This window comes from Pseudonaja textilis, chromosome 15 (assembly GCF_049901715.1).
Source record: "Pseudonaja textilis isolate UNSWEBS1 chromosome 15, rPseTex1.2, whole genome shotgun sequence".
NCBI classification, from domain to species: Eukaryota; Metazoa; Chordata; class Lepidosauria; order Squamata; family Elapidae; genus Pseudonaja; species Pseudonaja textilis.
In genome coordinates this window covers 3,994,962-4,018,621 of record NC_142004.1, presented here as the reverse complement: position 1 = coordinate 4,018,621, position 23,660 = coordinate 3,994,962, and the positions used below count along the sequence as shown (strand labels likewise).

General features: G+C 43.8%; 2 protein-coding genes across 4 annotated transcripts in view; one reads left to right on the top strand and one right to left on the bottom strand.

The window, feature by feature from the left end:
- RASAL1 (RAS protein activator like 1) overlaps window positions 1–6,673 on the top strand; it is a 35,919-nt gene extending 29,246 nt beyond the window's left edge. For all 3 annotated transcript variants that reach the window (XM_087913230.1, XM_087913231.1, XM_087913232.1), the window contains 5 exons: window positions 357–494; window positions 913–1,048; window positions 1,693–1,813; window positions 3,707–3,771; window positions 5,918–6,673. In XM_087913230.1, the coding sequence (XP_087769356.1) occupies window positions 357–494; window positions 913–1,048; window positions 1,693–1,813; window positions 3,707–3,771; window positions 5,918–6,051 (594 nt within the window). In that variant the 3' untranslated portion in view covers window positions 6,052–6,673. The remainder of the gene's footprint in view (window positions 1–356; window positions 495–912; window positions 1,049–1,692; window positions 1,814–3,706; window positions 3,772–5,917) is intronic.
- Window positions 6,674–9,735: 3,062 nt separating this feature from the next.
- DTX1 (deltex E3 ubiquitin ligase 1) overlaps window positions 9,736–23,660 on the bottom strand; it is a 33,389-nt gene continuing 19,464 nt past the window's right edge. The window contains exons 3-9 of the mRNA XM_087913225.1: window positions 17,625–17,686; window positions 17,218–17,379; window positions 16,757–16,818; window positions 15,332–15,490; window positions 14,561–14,722; window positions 13,170–13,259; window positions 9,736–11,682 (exon numbers count right to left, since the gene is read on the bottom strand). Coding sequence (XP_087769351.1) covers window positions 11,458–11,682; window positions 13,170–13,259; window positions 14,561–14,722; window positions 15,332–15,490; window positions 16,757–16,818; window positions 17,218–17,379; window positions 17,625–17,686 — 922 coding nt within the window. The 3' untranslated portion in view covers window positions 9,736–11,457. The remainder of the gene's footprint in view (window positions 11,683–13,169; window positions 13,260–14,560; window positions 14,723–15,331; window positions 15,491–16,756; window positions 16,819–17,217; window positions 17,380–17,624; window positions 17,687–23,660) is intronic.

Sequence of the window (23,660 nt, the reverse complement as noted above, 5' to 3'; positions counted from 1 at the left end):
ATCTATCCATCATGTATCTATCTATCTATCTGTCTGTCTGTCTGTCTGTCTGTCTGTCTGCCTGCCTGCCTGCCTGCCTGCCTGCCTGCCTGCCTGCCTATCCATCCATCCATCCATCCATCCATCCATCCATCCATCCATCCATCTATCTATCTATCTATTCTATCTATCTACCTATCTATCATCTCTTTATCCTAATCACATAAGTCACTTTTCCCAAGGGCCATTGTAATTTCAAAAGGTCATTGAATAAACAGTTACAAGTTAAACCTAGAGCGAGCACGGCTGGGTGTGCTTTTTATCTGGACTACCTTGCAGGGCTAGTGGTTTCTCTCTCTCTCTCTCTCCATGCTCAGGTCCGTACATCCATTCCAATCCAACGAATCTGCGCTGTGGAACGGGTGGATGAAAACGCTTTCCAACAGCCCCACATGATGCAGATCACGACACGAGAAACGGGGGACCAGCTGTTTACGATGTACATTCAGTGTAAGGTGGGCCTGGTTTATGCTTACAGGCAGTGGTGAGATTCAAAGATTTTTACTACCGGTTCTGTGGGCGTGGCTTGGTGGGCGTGGCAAAGGAAGGATACACTGCAAAATCCTCATTCCCTTCCCCACCCCACTAACCTGCTTTCCAGCTCCCTTCTCCTGTGCAGGGCAACCAAAGAACACCCAGCCGATCAGCTGGGACTCAATGGGAGGCAGAGAAGAGATGGGGTTGGCGGGGCCAGTCGGAGGCGGTATTTGCCGGTTGTCTGAATTACCCCAAATTTCCGCTACTGGTTCTCCAGAACCAGTCAGAACTGACAGAATGCCACCTCTGCTCACAATTACGCCCTTTCAGCCATCTTCTACCACTGATGCTGTTCGGTTGTGAACTTCATCTGTCTTGCACCTTTTTTTTTGGCAGAATGTCAACGAGCTCAACCAATGGCTTTCCGCCATCCGCAAAGCCACCATCGCCAACGAATGCATGCTGCCCTTTTGCCACCCGGGAGCCTTCAGAAGCAATCGATGGACTTGTTGCTTGCAGACGGACCAGGCCGGTAATCAGATCCTCCATCGTAGAATCCCAGGGTTGGAAGGAAGCCCCTGAGACACGATGGAAGAAAGGCTGGTCCCTGTCACGGGTTCCCTAGAAGTTCTAGAACTGTAGGTGTTGGAGGGTTCGCTAGAAGTTCTAGAATTTGAAGGGTTCTCTAGGAGCTGTAGAACTTTAGGAGGGTTTGGTAGTTCTAGGATTTGAAGGGTTCTCTGGATATTCTAGGATATGGTTCTCTAGAAGTTCTAGAACTGTGGGAGTTGGGAGGGATCTGAAGAAGTTCTAGGATTTGAAGGGTTCTTAAACGTTCTAAGATATGAAAGGGTTGCCTAGAAGTTCTAGACCTGTAGGACTTGGAGGGTTTGGTCGAGGTTCTAGATTTTTAAGGGTTCTCTAGATGTTCTAGGATATGATTATCTAGAAGTTCTAGAACTGTGGGGTTTTGAGGATTCTGTAGACATTCTAGGATTTGAAAGGTTCACTAGTTCTAGGCTTTTAAAGAGTCCTCTATAAGTTCTAGGATATTAAATAGTTCGCAAGAAGTTCTAGGATTTGAAGGGTTCCCAGGACTCTGTTCCCCACCTCTGGGCTATGCAGTTGAGTTCCCTCAACTCAACAGGACCACCTGTGGTTGTGCTTTGGTTACAGTTCAGGGCTGCAGCCGTACGCATTCCGCTGTGACCCTGGGCGACTGGAGCGACCCTCTGGATCCCGACGCAGAAGCTCAGATGGTGTACAAGCATCTTTTGTTGCATAAAGACAAGCTCAGGTTTGTACAGGGCAAAAGGATCGGTCTGATCCTGTTTGGTGGGGGGTGGGGGGAACGCCATACAGGCAGGATTGCATCCGAAGAAGAAGAGACGGATGCTCCTTGTCTTACGACTACAACAAGGACCGAGATCACTTAAAATTAAGTGGGGCAGGTGTTAAGTGAGGCTTCATCAGTCTCTGGTTTTACTAGTTTCTTTTTTTTTTGCCATGGTCATGCAATGAGACACCATGGAATCTCACCAGGTTCAAGGTTGATTCATCCTTCCATCCTTCCAAGTTGGGTAAAATGAGGACCCAGATTGTTGGGGTTTGCAAGAGGCTGACTCTGTAAACCGCTTAGAGGAGGCTGGAAAGCACCGTGAAGCGGTATATAAGTCTAAGTGCTATTGCGATCTTGCCTGCTGGCTTCCGCAATGACTTTGCTAAGGGACGTGGTGGCCCAGTGGTTAGAATGCGATATTGGCATTTATTTTTTTTCAGTGCCAATGTCAATTCAACCAGTCACTAAACGAAAGTCAAGGATCAGTTGTACTAGAATGTATGCATACCTGGCACACTGTCAGGTGGGGAGGAAATATCTCCAGGTTGACACATCTGGCATGGTGTTGTCCTTTCGGTTGGCCAGCAGGAGGCAGTCCACAGTGAGTTACATTCTCGTTTGACATTTATCAGGCCTTAAATTTTGCAGAGGTTTCCAGCAGAGGGCAGCCCCAGTTAAGGAATTATCCCAGGGTTGTCAAAATGAAGATGATGATGATGAAGAAGATGATGATGATGATAACAAACAACCCTAATATATATTTTAAGATACTTGTTTGATACCTAAGATGCTGCCAGCAACTCGTATCAACCATCAGTGCCAGTCAATGATATTTATGATACATTTTTAAATGTTCAGTTGACTGAATGTCATGTTTAATGAATAAAAGTTTATAGTAATAATAAATAGTAGTCATAGAAAATGAAGAATTGAAATTGCTCTGCCACATAACATAATCCATTGCTGATAGATGGCAGTCCAGTCTCTTCTTGAAAGTCTCAAGTGATGAAGCTCCCACAACTTCCGAAAGCAACTTCTGATCCATGTGTGGATTGTTCTCACTGTCAGAAAAATGCCAATTTCCAGGTTGAATCTCTCCTTGTTCAGTTTCCATCCATGGTTCCTGGTCTGGCCTTTGGGTGCTTTGGAAAATAGCTTGACCCCCCTTCTCTCTGTGACAGCCCCTCAAATACTGGAAGATGCTCTCCTGTCTCCCCTGGTCCTTCTCTTTACTAGGGTAGCCAAGCCCAGTTCCTGGCAACTGTTCGTTGTATGTTTAAGCCTCCAGTCCCCTCATCATCCTGGTTGCTCTTCTCTGCCCTCTTTCTGGAGTCTAAACATCTTTTTTTATAGTGTGGTGACCAAAACTGAATGCAGGACTCTAGGTGTGGCCTTACTAAGGCTTTATAGAGTGGTGTGAGTACCTCACTTGATCTTGAGTATACTTGAGCATAATTAATAATATATTAAGGGACACCCTTGCTTTAAAACATCCCTTTTCCTTTTCTCATTCCTTCTCCTTGAAAGAGCCACTGTATTGACTTGTTGCAAAATGCAGGGAGAGCTGGAAATACTCCTTTTGTATACATTCAATCGGCTTTTCTCATTCTGAGTTCAGGATGGATGGATCGGAAATTATTTTTTTTTAATCGGTGCTTTTTTCTCTCTCTCTCTCTCTCCCTGCCTCGCTTACGTAAAGGCCATTCCAGGTGTTGGGGTGTCCTGTATTTCTCGTGCGATGAGTGCTCCTAAAGCTTGCAATTAATGATGCTGGTGATTAATTGCCCCCTTTCAATTCGCTTTTAAAGCTTATGGCCCGGTGATTAATGGCTCGCTTTTTACGCTCCGTAGGGAAAAATACCAGGAGATTTCAAACACGGAGGCTGCGCGGGAACAAAGCAACACAGCCAAAAGAGGTAGGCCGGAGTCTTTTGGGTTGCCTAGAAGCTGGGATGGAGGACAGGAAGAGGGCTAGAAGAAGACGATAAAAATAAACCATCACAGTAGCTTTGGCTCCATGCATGATCAACAATGCGTAACTCAGCCAGCATCGTCACTTCCGTTCGGTTTAGCTTGACTTTGTCACAATTCCTTTGCTGTCATCTAACCCCCGCAGAGATCTGTCTCCTGTTTTTGCACGCTGCAGGCCCACCAATATACACAAACAGGTTTGTGTATTGCTGCAATGGTCTGCGAGAAAGACCTTGGGGGACAGGAGGCGAGGAGATGCTACCTAGGAAAGGGACAGATAAGAGACAGCTGAGCCCGCAGCTGCTGTCAGCAGGGCAAGAGGCTCAAAAGAGACCCTCCCTAGTTTCTCAGGCTGTAAAGGAGGGGGCTATAATGATATGTGAGAAAGACCTTGGGAGTTGGGGCAGAAAAATGAAAGACGAGAGGCTGCCTAGGGAGCAGTTAGATAAGGACAGCATAGCCCACAGCTCCATAATGGGTGGGGAAAGGGGCTCAGAAGGGACCCTCCCTAGTTTCTTAGGATGTAAAGGAGGCGACTATAATGGTATGTGGGAAAGACCTTGGGAGTCAGGGGGAAGAGATGCTGCCTAGGGAATATTTAGATAATGGACAGCATAGCCCTCAGCTTCATAATGGGTGGGGAAAGAGACTCAAGAAGGGACCCTCCCTAGTTTCTCAGGCTATAAAGGAGATGGCTATGATGGTATGTGAGAAAGACCTTGGGAACCGGGGCAGAACAATGAAAGAAGAGAGGCTGCCTAGGGAGTAGTCAGATAAAAGACGACATAACTCACAGCTGCACAATGGATAGGGAAAGAGGCTCAGAAGGGACCCTCCCTAGTTTCTTGGGCTGTAAATGAGATGGAGGAGACACATAGTATGTGGGAATGACCTTGAGAGTCAGGAGGACAAGAGATGTTGTCTAGAAAATGGTCAGATAAGAGACTGGGTAGCCCACAGCTGTATAACAGGCAGAGAAAGAAATTCAGAAGAAACACTCCTTATTTTTCTCAGGCTGTAAAGGAGATGGTGGGAGAATTGTACTTTCAAACCTGCAGGAGTCTATTAAAGGAGATTGACAATAAAGTAGAATTAAGCTTATCTGATTATGTTTCTCCTATCTGGTCCACCTGGTAAAACTAACAATTGCTGGCCACAAAAACTTCCTCCAAGAACTAACGGTCTCTTGCTGAGCCTTCTCCCCATATCTTAGGTGTGCTTAAAGACTGCTGGATGACTGTCAAGCACCAGGGAAATTAGGAGATCCAGGCAATTCAACTTATAAAGATTTATTGAAAGCCGAAGCTCTCTTGGCCAGTATCTGGCCAACTAACAGTAAAGGGAAATGAGCGGGAGATAAGGAAGACATTATCATAAGAGAGGAGGACTGAACTTAGATCTCTTGTGGGTGTACAGGGACTCATGTCTGATGACTTGTTTGACCCCTCCCTTGGGCTCAGCCTGGTCATCTCCTGCAATGACCTCATGTCAACCTAGCTCAGTGGTTTCAGAGCCTAAAATCAAATCTGCAATGAGCTGGTGGAAACTCGAAGAAGGTGCGGTGATTCTCCTGTGTCCTTCCACAAGCTGGAGATAAAACTATCTCATTCCTCTCCCAGACCTTCCAAATCAGAAGTCTTGGTGCTCTCTTGAGCCTGGTTGTTCTCTTGCAGACATTTCACTACAAAACTAGGTAATAACGTCAGGTTGAAGGATGACAATGTTACCTAGTTGAGTAATGAAATGTCTGCAAGAAGACAACCAAGTTCAGAGAGCACCAAAGACCCCTCATTTCAACTCTGAGCTACAAATATTCTCCATGATTGAGATCTGTTTCCAAACCTGCCATTCCATGATAAATCTGTGCATCACTAATCAAGGTTCCAGTTCACGGTTGACTTTTGGATTCCTGCTTATCTTACCTTGTTTCGGGGTTATGAGGAACCCCATTAGATTTCTCTGGCCAAGCTGAACAAGGTGGTGGAACGCTAGAAGAAGCACCATTGGAATGTCCGCCCTTTGCTAACTCAAGGTTGATCTCCCATCGTTTTCTTTCTCTCCTTCTCTTCTCTACTCCACACTCAACTTCAGACAAAAACCAGCAAAGGTTGACAGCAGCTGCCCATCTTCTAGAAGTCATCCAAGGACTGGAGCAGGCCCACAGGGCTTTTGAACATCAAGAAGAGGGAGAGAAACCAGGGACTGGCACGCTACCCGCTCCCTAAGTGGCACCATCTCCCATTAGGAACCAGGTTGTTTTGTCTGTGTTGTTAATGATGGCATCATCTTTACACCTGTTTGGAGAAGAAAGCAACTAGCTACAACTACAGATTTTGCTCCTGCTGAAAGAGAACAAGAAACTGAGAAGGAAACAAGAAAGGAGAACAAGAAACTGAGAAGAACATGGCAGAGATTACAACACCTTTCTGTTCAACCAGTGTTCCACGCGGATCTTTCTCAGAAAAATAGGATGTGTGTCCAGGTTCTGCTTACTACAGAGATGGATGGAAGTTAGTTCCTCTGGCCCTTAAGTCTCCTGTAGCCCAGATTGTGGGGCTGGGCATCATCATTAATGGTGAAGATCTCTCCGTCTGTCTGTCTGTCTCTCTCTCTTTCTGTGTCTCTGTGTCCCTCATCAAGTTTCTAGTCTTCATCACAGTAAAGATAAGCTTGAAAATATTGTGGAGGGAACTCTAGTTTCAAGAAGAGACACTGATGGCTGCATCACATTTTCAGAGGGGCTGAATAAACCCCCCCTGTAACTCATTGAGATGTTCTTCTGGGCTGTAAAATGCCGGGCCATGTAAGCGAACTTTGAAAAATGGAGAATAAAGTAATATAAAATGAGGACATTGTTGGCTGTGTCTTGCATAATTTCTTTAGGTCAGGGTTCACCAAACTTGCAACTTTAAGACCTGTGGACTTAGAATTTCCCAGCGAGCATAGAAACCCCCTGATCCAGATCACCCAACGCGCTGTTCAAATGAACTGGGATATCTTGGTTGTGGAATGTCAGTTTGCTATGCCCTTCTTAGGGTGCTTGTTCACCTTTGTCCTCATCTGCTGCTCAGCATTACTCTTCTTTCTTTCCTTCCCTCCTTCTGTGCATCTCTTCTTCCTTCGCTTCTTTTTCTAACTTTCTCCTTCCTTCCTCTATCCATCCCTTCTTCCTTCATTCTCCAACATTCTCCTTCCTTCCTTCCCTTCTTCCTTCATTACTCTCTCCAACATTCTCCTTCCTTCCTTCTTCCTTCCTCTATCCTTCCTTTCTTCCTTCATTACTCTCTCCAACATTCTCTCTCCTTCCTTCCTTCCTTCCTTCCTTCCTTCCTTCCTTCCTTCCTTCCTTCCTTCCTTCCTTCCTCTATCCTTCCCTTCTTCCTTCATTACTCTCTCCAACATTCTCCTTCCTTCCTTCCCTTCCCTCCTTCCTTCCTCTATCTTTCCCTTCTTCCTTCATTACTCTCTCCAACATTCTCCTTCCTTCCCTTCTTCCTTCATTACTCTCTCCAACATCCTTCTTCCTTCCTTCCTTCCTTTCCTTCCTTATGACTTTTTAATCTACACCCTGTGGGCTCCCTGCTCAAATTCCATGATCTCTGAAGTGAATCTGTGCAGTGCCTCGGTGTCCTGTCACGGATTGTGAGAGATGTCAAGAATTAACCTAAGCCACCCCGATTATCCTCGGTTCTTTTTTCTCTAGCAAAACAGTTCAGCAGATAAAAGGAAGCATGCCACCAAATTAGGTTTAGGGGCCCAGAGGCAGACACATCTGTTGGTGCCCATTGCATCCTCTCTCTCTCTCTTCCTCTTTCTCTCTCTCTGTTAAACAGATGGTTTTAATTTAAACAAAATAAAAAAATATCTCCTGGCAGAGAAGGGCTGTGTGACCTTTCTTTCCAAGAGTTGAAACCAATGTCCATCCTAATTTCCCCTTATCTTTCTCTCCAAATGTTATGAAGATTTAATTTTATTGCAAAAAGGGGAAAAAAATGAAATGCTTAATGGGAAGTCATTGTAATTGGTTCATCAGAGGATGCGCCTGTCACTTCCAAATAAGGGCTAGGAAAGACTCCAATTTTACAATCCAGATCATAAATCATTGTGCTGGCAAGTACAGCAAGTTAGAGAAACTTGGATTTTGAATCAGCATAAGGATGCTTGTCCCAAAGGTGCTTATTTTTATTTATTTTTTTCAAGTGGCAAGGGGACTTTCAGGTTTTTCTTTGAAGATGTTTTGCTTCTCATCCAAGGAGCTTCTTCAGCTCTGACTGGATGGTGGGGAATGGAAGGATTGATACTCCTTGCAGACAGCTGGTCATTTGCATCCTTTTAGAGGGTCGTTGAGGCCACTTGGGGGTTTGTTGGTGTCCTTAGAGTCACCTGAGTGTTGCGAATGGGTGTGGAGCCTTCTGACTGATGGTGGGGAATGGAAGGATTGATACTCCTTGCAGACAGCTGGTCATTTGCATCCTTTTAGAGGGTCGTTGAGGCCACTTGGAGGTTTATCTGTATCCTCAGAATCACTTGAGTAGAGCACAATGGATGGGGAGCCTTCAGCAGTTCCGAGAAGACTCCACACCCATTTGCATCACTCAGGTGACCTGAGGACACAGACAAACCTCCAAGTGGCCTCAACAACCCTCTAAAAGGATGCAAATAACCAGCTGTCCTCAAGGAGTAGAAATCCTTCCCTTCGCCACCATCCAGTCAGAGCTGAAGAAGCTTCTTAAATGAGAAGCGAAATGTCTTCCACAAAAGACAAGAAAGTCTAGTTGCCTCTTTTTTTGGGGGAAGCACCTTTGGGACAACCATGACCTGGATGATGGAGAATTTTCACAGACAGAAGGCTGCTTCCGGTGTTGCTGATGGCCAGTTTCTGCTCAAAAATTCAATTCAAAGTGAAAAGAAGGACGAGGGGAGACATGAGTGCAGTGTTGCAATGTTTGAGGGGATGCCACAAAGAAAAGAGGGCTCAACTTATTCTCCAAAATAACTCTTAAATCATTTTAAATAACTGAATTGTTGAATTGTCCCACAGCGAGTTGGAACCACAGTAAGTTGCTCCCTTGGTGAGTGCTATCCTTTCACCCCTAATTCTTCTCCTCACTAAACATACCCAGTTCCTGCCATCCTTCACCCTATGTTTTAGCCTCCATTTGTAACACAATAAAGCAAAGATGCCCCCCAGGTGTCCAGAAATGTACCTATCAGATACCTCTAGTAGGGTTAGGGTTGTCTTTGGACAACGATGGCTCCCTTGGCTAGGAAATGGAGACGTGTATTGAGTCGGACACAACCTTTACCGACATGGATCTCTTTTCTAGGCCACCTGGTTTCAAGAATTGGTGCAACCTTCCCCAATTTGTAACCCCATAATTTTATGCTGGAGAAATAACAACTCTTAAAGACGTCCTGTCCAGTAAAATCCTAAATCTGCTTGTTCCTGCTTTGGGTGACTGTGCATAGATTCAAAATAATAAGATCTGAAGAATTTGGGGCCTTCTGGAGCTTCTAATGATGTTTGCTGACAGTGCAACCCTGCACTGGTGACACCACGGCCAATCACATTTTTGCTCTGTTTCGTCCCATTTTTTTTATTGTTGTTGTCGTTGTTGTTATTGCATCTGCTTGATATGGACCAAAGCTGTGTATAGAAATTACATTTTCTCCTGTAAAAGTTTATTTCCATCCAACTGGGCAACTTGTCCCAGGTTTGCCCTCACATCTGGATAATTGAACATGCTACATAAAGATTGTGGGGGATAGAAAGTTTGCCGGCACTGGCCCAAGAGGGACCTCATCATCTCATCTCCAGAACTGATCCAGGCTGTTGTACGGTTTGCAAAAAACCAGAAATGGACATCGCCTTTTTTTTTTTTCATCTTTCAACATAGGAGAAACAGATGTCAACATAGGTCACACGGATGTCAAGCGGTGGTGGGATTCAACTAGTGTAACAACCGGGTCGGTGAGCTGTGCGCGCACAGCATTTCAAAATCACCCATGTTCAGGTCTAAAACTTACCTTCTGCTGCAGCCTCAGTGAATAAAACATGGAAATATAGGATGGGCACAGGTGGGTGTGGCCAACTAATCGCCGGAACTACTGGTTTGCCCGAACCGGTCTGTACCAGCTGAATCCTACCCCTGATGTCAAGCAAGGGGGAGACAGAAGGTGGCATCTTATTGGCTGGAGCCTGGTCTTTTTCAGGAGTGGCAGAGCAATGGGAGCAATTGACCCCAGATCTCCCAATGGATCAATACTTTCAAGACTCTAAAGGCCCTTTAGGAGGAGAATTGTTCTTCTAGGGTATCTCCATTGTCAACGACGGGCCCAAAAAAGTAGAATAGGGAAAGGGACGCAGACATTTGATGTCGCAGGAAGAAAGGAATCAGCCTTTCTTCCGTCACCACCCAAGTGGTCCAGAACACAGGTCCCAAACAGTGTATTCGGGTGTTTTGGGGAGATGACAAGAAGATGACGTAAGACCAACAGTCAGAAAGGCCTTGTCTGTTCAAGAACGGTGGTGGGATATAAAGGACCTCGAGCATCCGATTTAATCCTGCAACACGTACTTGGGGTTTGTTAAATAAACAGCTAACACAAGAGAATCTGGGTGGATCAGGGGGAAGGAGAAGCTCTGGCGGGCTCTCCAATTTTCACCAACCGTCGTTCCGCTTAGAAAAACCTCCCCTAACTTGCAATATATATTTTTAAGGGAAAAAAAAAACAAACAAACATCATGGCCCACCAACCTTTGGGGGCACCAAGGACCGGTTCCATGAAGAGTGGTTTCTCCATGGACCGGTGTGGTTTTGCATGCTGCCTACATCCTGCGGATGGGGCTTTGCTTGTTTGCATGGTCCGGTTTCTGGCATGCCACGGACCGGTGTTGGGTCCATGGACCGGGATTTGGGGGAACCTCTGAACTAGAGGGCAAACTTTGCATTTGATCCGTGAAATGAGGCTGGGGTGGTGGTGGAACACAGCCAAAGTGATGGGTGTGGGGAGGATGGGGCCATTTAAAATTTTGCATGGAAGGCAGAGGACAAAGCTGGTTAACTACACTCTGCCCGCTGTGAAGTCACAATGCCTGCCTTCCTTGGATGACCAAGTTGGATCTTCTTTTTTTACTGCTTCTCTGGGCAGAGCCACAAAGGCACCCGAGAACAAGCGACGAAGAGAGGCAGAAGGAGGCAGGACAACCTGGCTGTAAGATTTGAGTTGTGAGATGGGCGGTTCGGAGCAGCGAGCTTCGAGCCCCTGGGAATGGCGAAGAATTATACACACATGTAGAAAAAAGAAGTGCAGAGCAGAAAGCTTGCATGGGTCGCTCAACTCTACAAAGCTTCTGATTGTTTCTCTGGGGAGGAAACCCCGGGATCATCTTGTGAATCCTGCCAGGGGTGGAGGAAAGCCCCCTGTATCCTCCTTGGGTGGAAGTCAAGCTAGTCAAAGCGACTTGGGAAGGTGGAAAGAACCATCCCAAACACGGCTTGCCTCACCAAGCGAACACGGACACGGACGGACAGATGGAGGAGAGGACAGGCAGTGCTTGAGCTGCGCATGACGACGTGGAGGCAGGAGGAACATTGGGTGGAGGGAGGCCAAAAACCCCCCCCATCTTCTCAGTCCTTCAGGTTGGCTTCCAAGACCCCCTGGGCCATCAGTTCAGCCAGGACATTGTCCAGATAGTTTGGGTCAGGGTAGCCATGGCCAGTGAGGTTGGAGCCAAATTCGGTCTTGTGGTGGATCTCATTCCACACCACAGTGTCCGATTCACCCGTCGTGTTCGAGGTCCCGATGGTGAAGATGAGCCGGCGTTCCCAGGCCACAATGAGGAGCTTCAAAATCTGGAGAAGAAGGCAATATATATATATATATATATATTTTGTGTGTGTGTGTGTGTGTGTGTGTGTGTGTGTATACGTACATAGATAGATATATATATAGAGAGAGAAAGAGATGTAGATGTAGATGTAGAGATAGAGAGAGAGATAGAGAGATAGAGATAGAGAGATAGATATAGATATAGATACAGATACAGATATAGATATAGAGACAGAGAGAGAGATGTAGATGTAGAGATAGAGAGATAGAGAGATATAGAGATATAGATATAGATATAGATATAGATATAGAGACAGAGAGATAGAGATAGAGAGATAGATATAGATATAGATATAGAGAGATAGAGATATAGAGATATAGAGATATAGATAAAACAATCCCTTCTAGCTCTTGTGGTTATTCTATGTTTTCCTCAATCTTGGTCTTCTACCAGTGGCTCGGGTGTTTGGGGGTTCTGGGCAGGATCTTAGCTTTTCCTAGCACTGTACATTTATGGAAAGAGAGATCTGATGTTGTTCCTGGGTTCTGTTGGGAGTCCCAGCCCCAAGGATTCCTACCACCCCTGTGACCACTTTGGCTCTGACTTTCCACAACCTCTCCAGATCCTCCTTCAGGTTCTGCTACTTCTCCAGCTTCTCACCCTTCTTCTTCCTGATCTTGCTCTCACTTGGCACTTCTTCAACTATTACCACCACTGTCTTTTTGGTCCTTCTCCTACCACGGTATCTGGTTGATTGGCTACCACCTGTCCTCTGGCCCTTGTCTACTATCAAGATGTCAGGTTGATTGGCTAGCACCTGCCTGGATCAACGCTGTCTTCTGGTCCTTCTATTACTATAGTGTCTGGATGATTGGCTAACATCTGCCTGTCTATCTGGACCACCACTGTCCGCTGGTCCTTCTACTACCAAGATGTCTAGTTGATTGGCTGCCACCTGCCTGTTTATCTGGACCATGACTGTCTTCTGGTCCTTCTACTATCATGATGTCTGGTTGATTGGTTATCACCTGCTTGTCTATCAGGATCATCACTGTCTTCTGGTCCTTCTACTATTATGATGTCTGGTTGATTGGTTATCACCTGCTTGTCTATCAGGATCATCACTGTCTTCTGGTCCTTCTACTATCATGATGTCTGGTTGGATTGGTTATCACCTGCTTGTCTATCAGGATCATCACTGTCTTCTGGTCCTTCTACTATCATGAAGTCTGGTTGGATTGGTTACCACCTACCTGTCTGTTTGGAAGTCCCACAGGTGGTAGCCCATCACCATCCTGGCAATAGACCAGAAGACAGCGATGGTGATAGATGTAGTAGGGCCAACTGAGAGCGACATGAGGAAGAAAGAGAATGTGAAGTATGAGGGCGTACATAGGAATACCACCAACACAAAAGAAGGAGCAACGATAGCGCGAAAGCAAGGAACGGTGACTACTTAAGTATGTTGCAACTTGAAGTCCACTAAGGTCAGGGAAAAGAAGCATTTACCTTTCTGCCTTTCTCATTGTCTGGAAGGTAACAGTGACGGGGGAATCCTCGTGCGGTGAACTTTTTCCCAGGATTTGGATGCTCGATGCCCTGCTTAAGCAAAAAAAAAAAAAGTCAGAGTTGGGAGAGGCAACAAAACACGGTCTGTTCCACAGTGGGTGTTATGGAAGAGAGCACAGATAACCCCTCGACTTACAACCAGGTTAAAGTTACAATAAGGGTATCATCCATTAGAAATCACAGGTAGTTGTGTTAAGAACTGGTGCGGTGGTTAAAATGCAGTACTGCAGGCTATTTCTGCTGACTGCAGGCTGCCAACAGTTTGGCAGTTCGATCCTGACCGGCTCAAGGTTGACTCAGCCTTCCATCCTTCCGAGGTTGGTAAAATGAGGACCCAGATAGTTGGGGGGCAAGAGGCTGACTCTGTAAACCACTCAGAGAGGGCTGTAAAGCACTTTAAAGTGATATATATATAAGTCTAAGTGCTACTGCTATTGCAGGCAAACTCTGCCAGGAGTTCAATTCTCACTGGGCTCAAGGTTGACTCAGCCTTCCATCCTTCTGAGGTCAGTAAAACAAGGATCCAGATTGTTGGGGACAAGAGGCTGACTCTGTAAACCACTTAGAGAGGGCTGTAGAGTACTGTGAAGCAGTATAAAAATCTAAGGGCTATTGCTTTGCTCTTCCTTTTCCTTCCTTCCTTCCTTCCTTCCTTCCTTCCTTCCTTCCTTCCTTCCTCCCTCCCTCCCTCCCTCCCTCCCTCCCTTTCTTCCTGTGCAGTAGTTAGAAAGCAATATTGCAGGTAAACTCTGCACATTGCCAGGAGTTCAATTCTTACCGGCTCAAGGTTGACTCAGCCTTCCAACCTTCCAAGGCGGGTAAAACAAGGACTCAGATTGTTGGAGGCAAGAGACTGACTCTGTAAACCACTTAGAGAGGGCTGTGAAGCACTGTGAAGTGGTACATAAGTCTAAGGGCTATTCTCTATTACTATAGTCCTCAACTTAGTTCATTCAGTGACTGTTCAGTTACAATGACCCTGAAAATGGGGACGATTTCCCACACTTACGCCCGTTGGAGCATGCCTAGAGACACCTGATCAAAATTCAGAGACTTGGTAACTGATTCATATTTATAACGGCTGCACCTGATCCTGAGTCACCTGATTCCATTGGGGGACCTTCCCACTAGCCAAATCAATGGGTTCACTTAACAACCTGTGGTTGCTAACTCAACCACTGCAGTGATTCGTTTAACAAACGTGGCAAGAAAGATTGTAAAAGGGGACAAAACTCACACATCCCACCTGTTTCCCTTAGCAACATAAATTTCGGGCTCCGTTCTGGCCGTACATCGAAGAAGGCTACCTGCAAGGTGCTTCTCTTTCTCACCTGGATCCCCGCAGGAATGTTATACACAATGCGGATAGCTTTGCAATCCGGATATCCGGGAAGAGAGTGGGGGATAATGTGGAATTCCATCTTTCCAGGAGGCTGAGTTCCCGTCTTCTCCCCATAGATGGCCTTGCAAGTGGGGCATTGGAGACTGCCATCCTGGGAGGCAGAAGACAGGATGACAAACTTAAAAGAAGGAGGAGAAGAAGAAGAAGGAGAAGGAGAAGCAGGAGAAGCAGGAGAAGCAGGAGGAGGAGGAGGAGGAGGAGGAGGAGGAGGAGGAGGAGGAGGAGGAAGAGGAGGAGGAGGAAGAAGATGAGGAGGAGGAAGAAGAAGAGGGAGGAGGAGGAAGAAGAAGAAGAGGAGGAGGAGGATGAAAAGGAAGAGGAAGAGGAGGAGGAGGAGGAAGAAGAAGAAGAAGAAGAAGAAGAAGAAGAAGAAGAAGAAGAAGAAGAAGAAGAAGAAGAAAAGAGGAGGAGGAGGAGGAGGAGGAGGAGGAGGAAGAGGAAGAGGAGGAAGAAGAAGAAGAAGAAGAAGAAGAAGAAGAAGAAGAAGAAGAAGAAGAAGAAGAAGAAGAGGAGGAGGAGGAGGAGGAGGAGGAGGAGGAGGAGGAGGAGGAGGAGGAGGAGGAGGAGGAAGAGGAGGAAGAGAAAGGGATCATAGAAAAGGAAAAAGATATAGATTTCAAAACAATCCAATAATGTTCCCCCCCCTCCCCCCCGATTCCTCCCCCACCCCCGCCAGCCACCCATTAGAATCCGGGCTCACCTTATTGCCGTTGTTGTACATGGCAACGAGACAAAGGAGGTGGTACATGTGCCCGCATTTCCCCAGTTTTCCTACCAGTTCCGGCTTGGCACTCTTGTGCCTAAGGATACCCTCGTAACCCGAGGAGGACACCAATCTCTCCATGCAGATGGTACAGTCCTGTTGGGGGCGGAGGGGGGAGAGGGGAAACAAATAGCGGGTGTCAGAAATAACTAACAAGGAGGGAGGTTGGGTTCCACGGAGCTGCAAAGCACTGAGAATATTTTTTAAAAATAAAAATAATATGGACTAATAGTTGGAAGGGACTTTGGAGCAGGGGTGGGCTGCTGGGTGTCCATGAGAGCCCCTAGTTAATATTCTGCACAATATTCTGGATGGGTTGCGTGGCCTACGGGGGAGGAAAGGGCCCTGATTCCCTTCATTAGCTACACCTGGGAAGAAAGTATAAAAGAAATGCATGCTGACTGCAGCATCTGCTGGGAGCAAACATGACTTTATCTGGTGTTGACTTTGGTTATCTGCATTCTTGGCATCCTCCCAACCATGTTGAATTACTGCTGTTCCTTCACATCTGGAATTCCTTCTCTTGCCCTGCCGGACTAATTACATCATCTTGCCTTGATTGGACTTGTAGTTACAGTTTTTGTTGACCACGTTTTGGACTTGATTCTCTGCAGCCCAAGGCTGTTCCTGGGAGAGTTTTTCTCCAGCCAGAAGGTAACCTGGACATTGGGGGCAAAGTTGGAGCTAATAAAGGGACTCCTACGGATTATCTGACTGTGTGGCCTTTGTGCCACGCCCTGAGTCATCACAGAATCTCTGTAGGTGGAAATACATCTTCACCAGTGCCTTTAACTGACACAGAGAATCCTGAAATGTATCACAAATTATTTCATGATAATAACTGCAAATGTGGTTGGTGCAAATGTAAGCACTTTCTTGTTGCTGGAAATTACACACCCGAGACCTCACGTCTAGCAGCTCTTTGCTCCAAGTCATTTGCTTCTATTTTTAATCCTGATTTCATCTCAAACCTCCTCTTCTTTTAAACACCTCGAGGTGCCAGGATCTCTTCCCTTTCACTCCACAACAGCCTTGCAAAGTACACTATAATTATAATAGAATAATAGGGTTGGAAGGGACCTTGGAGGTGTGAGAGGAACTTTTACCTTTAAATATAAATTTAACACAAAAATAGTCTGTCATGAAAGTGACTGGGTTCCGGATTGGGGCTGAAAGGGAATACTAGATTGAGAAGGAGGGATCAGTCCACTCGTGCCTGGATATTTTTACACTTTTTTTTGTCACACTCATTCCATATGTTCTGATTTAAGAGACCTTTGGATTTAACAGACCTTTGGAATTAACAGACCTTTGGAATTAACAGACTTCTGGATTTAACGGACAGAAAGTGGGGAAACTCACCTCGTCAGGAGGGTTCTTCACTTTCTGGATGTAACGTCGTACCACGTCCTCGGGGTTTCTGCCTGTAGAGAAGAGAAGAGTCAATGCTGACTCAAAGGCATGAATACATCCTCACCCATCGAGACAATGAAAACTACCTTCTCGAGACAGTGTGACCGCTGTTGTTTGGCCACTGCTCTGGTCCTCATGAAAGGCATTTTATAACTCTCCATTCCCACCTGCGCCCACTGGCTGACAGTCAATTTTGGTCAAAGCAATGCAATGTCTGACCCTACCCAGAGCCAAACGGTTGACTCTCTATGGCCTTTCAGAGTTTCCCACAATGCTCAGGGTACTTGATGCAGCATCCCTCCTGGGTAGGATACAAAATGGCCGCCAACACTAAAAGGGTCCAAAGGCAATACCCAGCATGCGACCCCCACATTTTAATTCCTCAGAGACCAAGGGGGAATCCAGCTTACTCTTCTTCAAATGTTTCTTCTTGGTTTTACGGCAAATGCCAGTAATGCCCGGCACTGCCTTCATGTCGCTCTTGTTGACAGGTGGAGGGTGCAAGATGGGCTTTGGAGCTCGCGTTAGACAGACAGGCAAACCTGCTGCACACATCAAGATGCCGGTCATTCCTGGAACAGAGAAAGCAAGTGATTCAAATAAAACACATTCCATATGTTCTGATTTAAGAGACTTCTGGATTTAACAGAACTTTGGATTTAACAGACCTTTGGATTTAACAGACTTCTGGATTTAACGGGCATGATGTCCTGCCAAACAGTCGGTTAAATCAAATCAATAAAAAAAATAGGAAGGGAGCACCTTTCCTGACTAGCATATTTTACTAAAAAGGCATCATTTCATTGATTACTCTTACCTGCCAAAGCAGGATGGACTGGACCAGTTCCATTCAGATTCTTCACCGGGAGAGCAGGAACCCTGGGAGAGAAAGATGGAGAAGGTTTAAACAGGAATTGAGGGAGCACATGTTTTGGGAGCATCCCCAAAGGGCATAATTTTACCCTCAAAATCTACCCTTGCAGCCTGCCAAGCACCTTAGTCCACCTGACTTACAAACAAACAAACAAATCGCTTTCTCATAGTAGAGTATATATACACTCTGGTTGACTCTGTTGGGTTCTTGATGTTCTTAGAATTCGGTTGTTTTCCTGCAGATGTTTCATTACCAGGCTAGGTAACATTATCAATGTCCCAAAAATTCAAAACACCATTTTTCCCCCTGGGAATCCTTTGTAAAATATTCTTTAATTTGAAAGTTCTGAACCAGTTCGTCTCCATCTCCTCCTCCTCCTCCTCCTCCTCCTTTCCTCCTCTTCTCCCTCCTCCTTCATCTCTTCTTCTCCCCTTCCTCTTCTCCTCCACCTATTTCTCCTTCTCCATCTCCTCCACCTCCACCTCCCCTTCTTCTTCCCTTTCTCCTCCACCTCCCTTCTCCTTCTTCTTAGACATCAACGTGTGTGTGTATGTGTGTATTTTCACTCCCTTTTCTTCTTCTATGATATAGGTGTAAAGGAGAGAGACATTGCACCGTTCCTAGCACATCTGGCACTGCCCGATATGAAGCCAACTTCAAGGGTCAAGGGTGACAATGAATTATGTGTCTCAGAGTCAGCTACACTCAGGCAGTGCTGGCATGTTAACTCCCAGTAAATCCTTTTTTAAGGATTGGCTCGAGATGCATGATTTAAATGGGATTTAAATCTCTATATCCTTTTTGTTAATGAGGTAACCATGCTACGGTATGGAAATACTGGATAAAGGCCCCCATATCACAATTCAGGTAGTCCTCAACTTATGACCATTCAAAGAAAATGTCTTAGAACCAATCCTGCCCTTTGCTACAGTGGCAGCGTCCCTACGAACATGATCAAAATTTGGATGTGCTTAGCAAATGGCGTATATTTACGGCGGAATCTTGTGAATGTCATTTGTAGCCTACTCAGGCAACTAATAAGGAAAATCAATAAGAGAAGATGGAAGCAAAAAAGTTGATGGTACATTTTACCATATGTGGTGGCTATGCCCCGAGACCAGGACATTCTGGACCCAAATTAAAAATTGGCTAGAGGAGATCACCAGTTATCAAATTGAACTCAGATCAGAAACGTTTCTCTTAGGAATTATTAAAGACCAAATTCCCCCCCAAAAGTAAAATATTTAATGTTACATATCTTAACAGCCGCCAGAATAGCCTAGTCACAAGTATGGAAAATTTCTAAATGACTGGTAGGAAATGAATATGCTTGCATTAAAATTGCAAGAGAAAGAAGAGTGAATATTTTCTAATTTGGAACAAATGGTATGACTGGATTACAAACAGAAATAAGAAAGGAAATTCACTTGTAAGAGACCTCAAGAAAACAAATGATAAATATGTAGAATATATAAGAATAATAATTATGGATAAAGTTATTAATTAATGTTAGATAAATGTAAATGTAATGTGTTAAGACATATAAGATAAGAATTTGTATAGATGCCAAAAATGCTATTGAAATTATGATGTTTTAAGTTGTAATAATGGAAATACAATAAAAACATATTTAAAAAAAAAAGTTACCCGGGAGCCAAATTTCCTTCTTTGGCATCATTTTTGGGCCAAAATACCTGATTTTCATCTGCTGTCAGCAACTAACCTTACAACCCTGGCCGGGTCTTTGAAATATAACTTGCAGCAGGGCTCACTCCACACATTCAAAGTCCCCTAAAAATTGCACAACTCACAATCTAAAATGATCACTGTGCCCTTCAAGCACGCTAAGCCGCTCGCAATCTTACACACACACACACACACACACACACACACACACACACACACACCTTCTTCCTGTCCGACTCCTTTTTTGCTGACTCCGACAGTCATCTCGGGTGCTGGCAGCAGAAAATCTCGGAGAGCAAATTTGTCCATTGGCTCATCTTACCTAGTTGTTGACATAGCAGATCCTGCTAGGAGGAATAATTGTTGTGTAACATTCACAATTCTCAACAGCCAAAAAAAAAGCCAACCCCAAACAGCACTAAAACAAACAACAGTAGTGCGCGTGTGAAGTGCAGCAAGAAAACAATACTTTAAAAAGGCGGTTGGCTTTTTTGGGGGTGTGAAAGGAACTTGATCTAAACCTTGCCCAGTTTCATTTTTACTAACGGATAAATATAAATAGCCCTTTCTACTATGCCAACCTGAAAAAAAAAATTATATCTTCTGTAAATTGAGATGATTTAGAATAACAGAGTTGGAAGGGACCTTGGAGGTCTTGTAGTCCAACATATTGAATATAAGTATAATGCACAGAGAGTTTATATGACATATATTATCAGGGGAAGTATCAGTGTGTATGGGGGGATATAGATGAGTTGAGGAGTTCCATAAGGAAACCGCTGTATGGTAGAAGCTGTTCCTTAGCCTGCTGGTCTTAGACTGCAGGCACCTGAACCTCCTTCCAGATGGAAGAAGAGTAATAAACGGTTTATGGGCTGGATGGGAGAAGTCCTTAATGATATTGTAGGCTTTTAGAGAATAGCTTGACTCCCTCTTCTTTGGGGCAACCCCTCAAGTATTGGAAGACTGCTATCATGTCCCCCGTAGTCTTTCTTTTCCTTAAACTAGACATACCCAATTCCAGCAACTATTCTTTATATGTTTGACTAATGACTAATTCTATGACAAAATGCACTGTAAGGCATAACTACGAACAAATATCTGTGTTTGCTCTGTTTATTTTAGCACTATGTAGTATTTTTGTGCCGTTTCCCTGCCTTTTCTTTTTCCCCATTTTATTTTCCTTTTCATGTTTTATGCTTGTTTTGATGAAAGGCCAGAACGCAAGACTGAAGATATTTCTTGCCTTTAGCCACTGTTTAGAGAGCTTTACGTCCATGAAGTGAGTTATAATGCTTGAAACAACGAAATAATTTTTGTGAGCAGGAGGCTGGCGATCTCTGCTCTGGCCCCTGCCTTATTTCTGTTATAAAAAGGGGGAAAGGAACTCTTGGGAATTCTTGGTTGCTTTGTACTCAGAAGAACAGAGATCTGGGTTAGATATTGTGCTATTTATTACGAACTTCAGACAGAGCTCATAAATTCGTAGGAGGCGGGGAAATGAGTGACTTGAGCCTACCTACCAAACGCAAAGATGCTGATATGAAAACACAGGCTAGAATCCTTTGTCCAGGACAAAAAAAACACCCAACACTTGAAATAGATTCAGTTCCTACAAAATCATTTACAGTAGGAGCTTTCAATGCCCTCATGAGATGGCTGTTGGCCAAGTTTTGGTCAAATGCTGGAAAATGTGTAGGGGAAGAGCCAACCCCTCTGCAGAACATCTGTTGAAGAAGATGATGTGAAGGGAAGAAGCTAACATGGTGCCTCAAATGTCACTGAAGGTAGCAGAATGCGAAGAGGCAGTGAAACACAACTATGGGAGACACAAAACATCTGGAAGACAATACCTATGGATCCCCTATGGATATAGACTGAACAGAAGAGCTGTGCAGATAGTTAATGGCTGGCTGGCTGGCTAGCGATAGGTAGACAAATGGATAATGGAGAGATGATGAACAGATAAGTGAGTGAAAGATGGATGGATAGATGATAGGTAGTTAAGTAGAGAGGAAATAGAGAAGTGATTGATAGATGAGTTAAGTAAAAAATAAATATTAGATGATGATAAAACGATGATAGGACAGAGTGAGATAAATAATGAGTGTTTGTGTTAAGTTATCCCTGGGGAAATAGGGGTTATACAAAGGATAGACAGACAGAGATAGATAGATGAGAAATAGATGATAGATAAATAGATGAGAAATAGATGAGATAGATAGACGAATCATAGATGAGAGAGAGATAGGCAGGCAGACATGACAGATAGAGATAGTAGATAGATGACAGTAAATAGATAAATAGATAGTGTGCAGCAAGACAGTTTGGCACTGTCATGTCGATTGCGAGGATTGTTACCATTATTATTCCTGTTGTTATTGTTCCTATAGCTATTGCATGGATGCTACTACTGTTGTTATCGCTACTGTTGCTCTCCCATCATTTATTTATTACATTTATTTGCTGCCCATCTCGCATCAAAAATGACTTTGGGCAGCTATTGGACCTGTTGTTAGGATTTGCTATTGTTATTGTTGTTGGTGTTTTCTCATTGCTGTTGTTACTATGGCTGTTATGTCAACGTTATTGTTCCTATCGTTATTCTTCCTATTTCTATTGTTAACTAGTGTTACTGTTTATGCCATTGTTGTTACGGCTATGATGGCTGTTAGTCCCTATTGTTGTTTCTACTGTTGGTATTGGTATTGGTAGTGCTATTATTTTTGCTACTATTCTTATTATTGGAACAGCTGGTGAATCCTAAGGGTTGTATCTCCACCAGACTATGGATCTGGAAATAGGAACAAACCCTGCTATTTTTTAAAAATTGCTTATTATGGTGATGATCGTCATCTTCATTTTAATTATTAGGCTAAATTTTTAATAACTCAAAAATAAATTAAATGTTTCATTAATAATTAAATACTAAGCTTAACAACAAAGTGCATTATTAATAACATCAAGCCACATATAGTCTTCCAAAGAGAGCATCCAAAAAGCATCATCTCATATGCAATTATCATTATTATTATTATTAATAATAATAACAGCAGTAATACTGCTAATAACAGTCATGTAACAATAGTAATAATAGAGATCATAATATTCCACACATGTAAAACATCCCTAACGATAAAGTGGTAACATTGCTTTTTGAAAAGAACATCACGAAAAATCACAGATTTTCAGTTGCCTATTAAAACACACTAAGGAACATATTCGTATTTCAATAATTACAGGAACAATTGGTTTTTAGTGTCTATGGCTGATTGTTGTAACTCCTCTGAGTGAACTCTGAATAGCTTTTCTCTGTGATTAAAGGAGGATACTTAACTAGGGCACTTTTATTTGAATTTAAAAAAGAAACCAAATGTTCTCTACAATGTAGAATAGTTAGTGGCATTTGGGGGAGCCCCAAAGAGATTTAAATTTGAAAAAAAAAAAGAAATAGTGCTGGGTATCATATTATTTATTTCCAAAATTAATTTGTTTGGGGATAATATCTGACTCCAGAGAGAGACTCCGGGAGGTTCCAGTATAGTAGTACAAAACAAGATTTTTAAAAAAATGCAATCTGCAATAAGTAATGCAGAAGATGGACAAATGGCACAGAAAATATATACAAAATACAAATAACTAAGAGCTGCATTCATTCCAGCCCCAGGCTAGAATGCTTGTTGTTTTTTTTTCTTAAATTTGCCTATTATTTTGCAGTTTCCCAAACTACAAATGAGCAGCCAGGTATGTACCAAGATGTGCATTTTTGTTCCAAATTGGATGGTGCCATTTGCAGCATTAAAATACGCCTACCAAAAATGTATTTTTAAAAAAACCTCAAAATACCAAAAGCAACTATCATAAAGAACCTGGTCAAAACTGCATACGTTTGAAGTGCCAAAACGTATCGTATTATCAAAAACTTGCCAAAATATAACTCTCAGGAAAAGCTGGAACAACATGCAAAGTTTCAAGCATGAAAAAAAAAAACCCACTAAGTTATCAAGTATTGTTTTGATGATTAGACAGGATAGATGATAGAAAAAGGGAAATTATGTTTAACCGCAGAGAGTTAGAATTTGTGCTTGTAACTGCTGTAAAGAATTAATGAGTGAGTTCTTTGTATCTTTACCCTTTCTTTTCTATTTCTCTCTCGCTCTTTCCCTCTTTCCCTCTTCGACTTCTTAGCATGGTTGAATTGCAGAGTCATCTTTCATTGTTTGCTTTCAGTCATTTTATTACCAAACAAGGTAACCTCATTAATTAATGTGGTGTTTATATAGATCGAGTTTA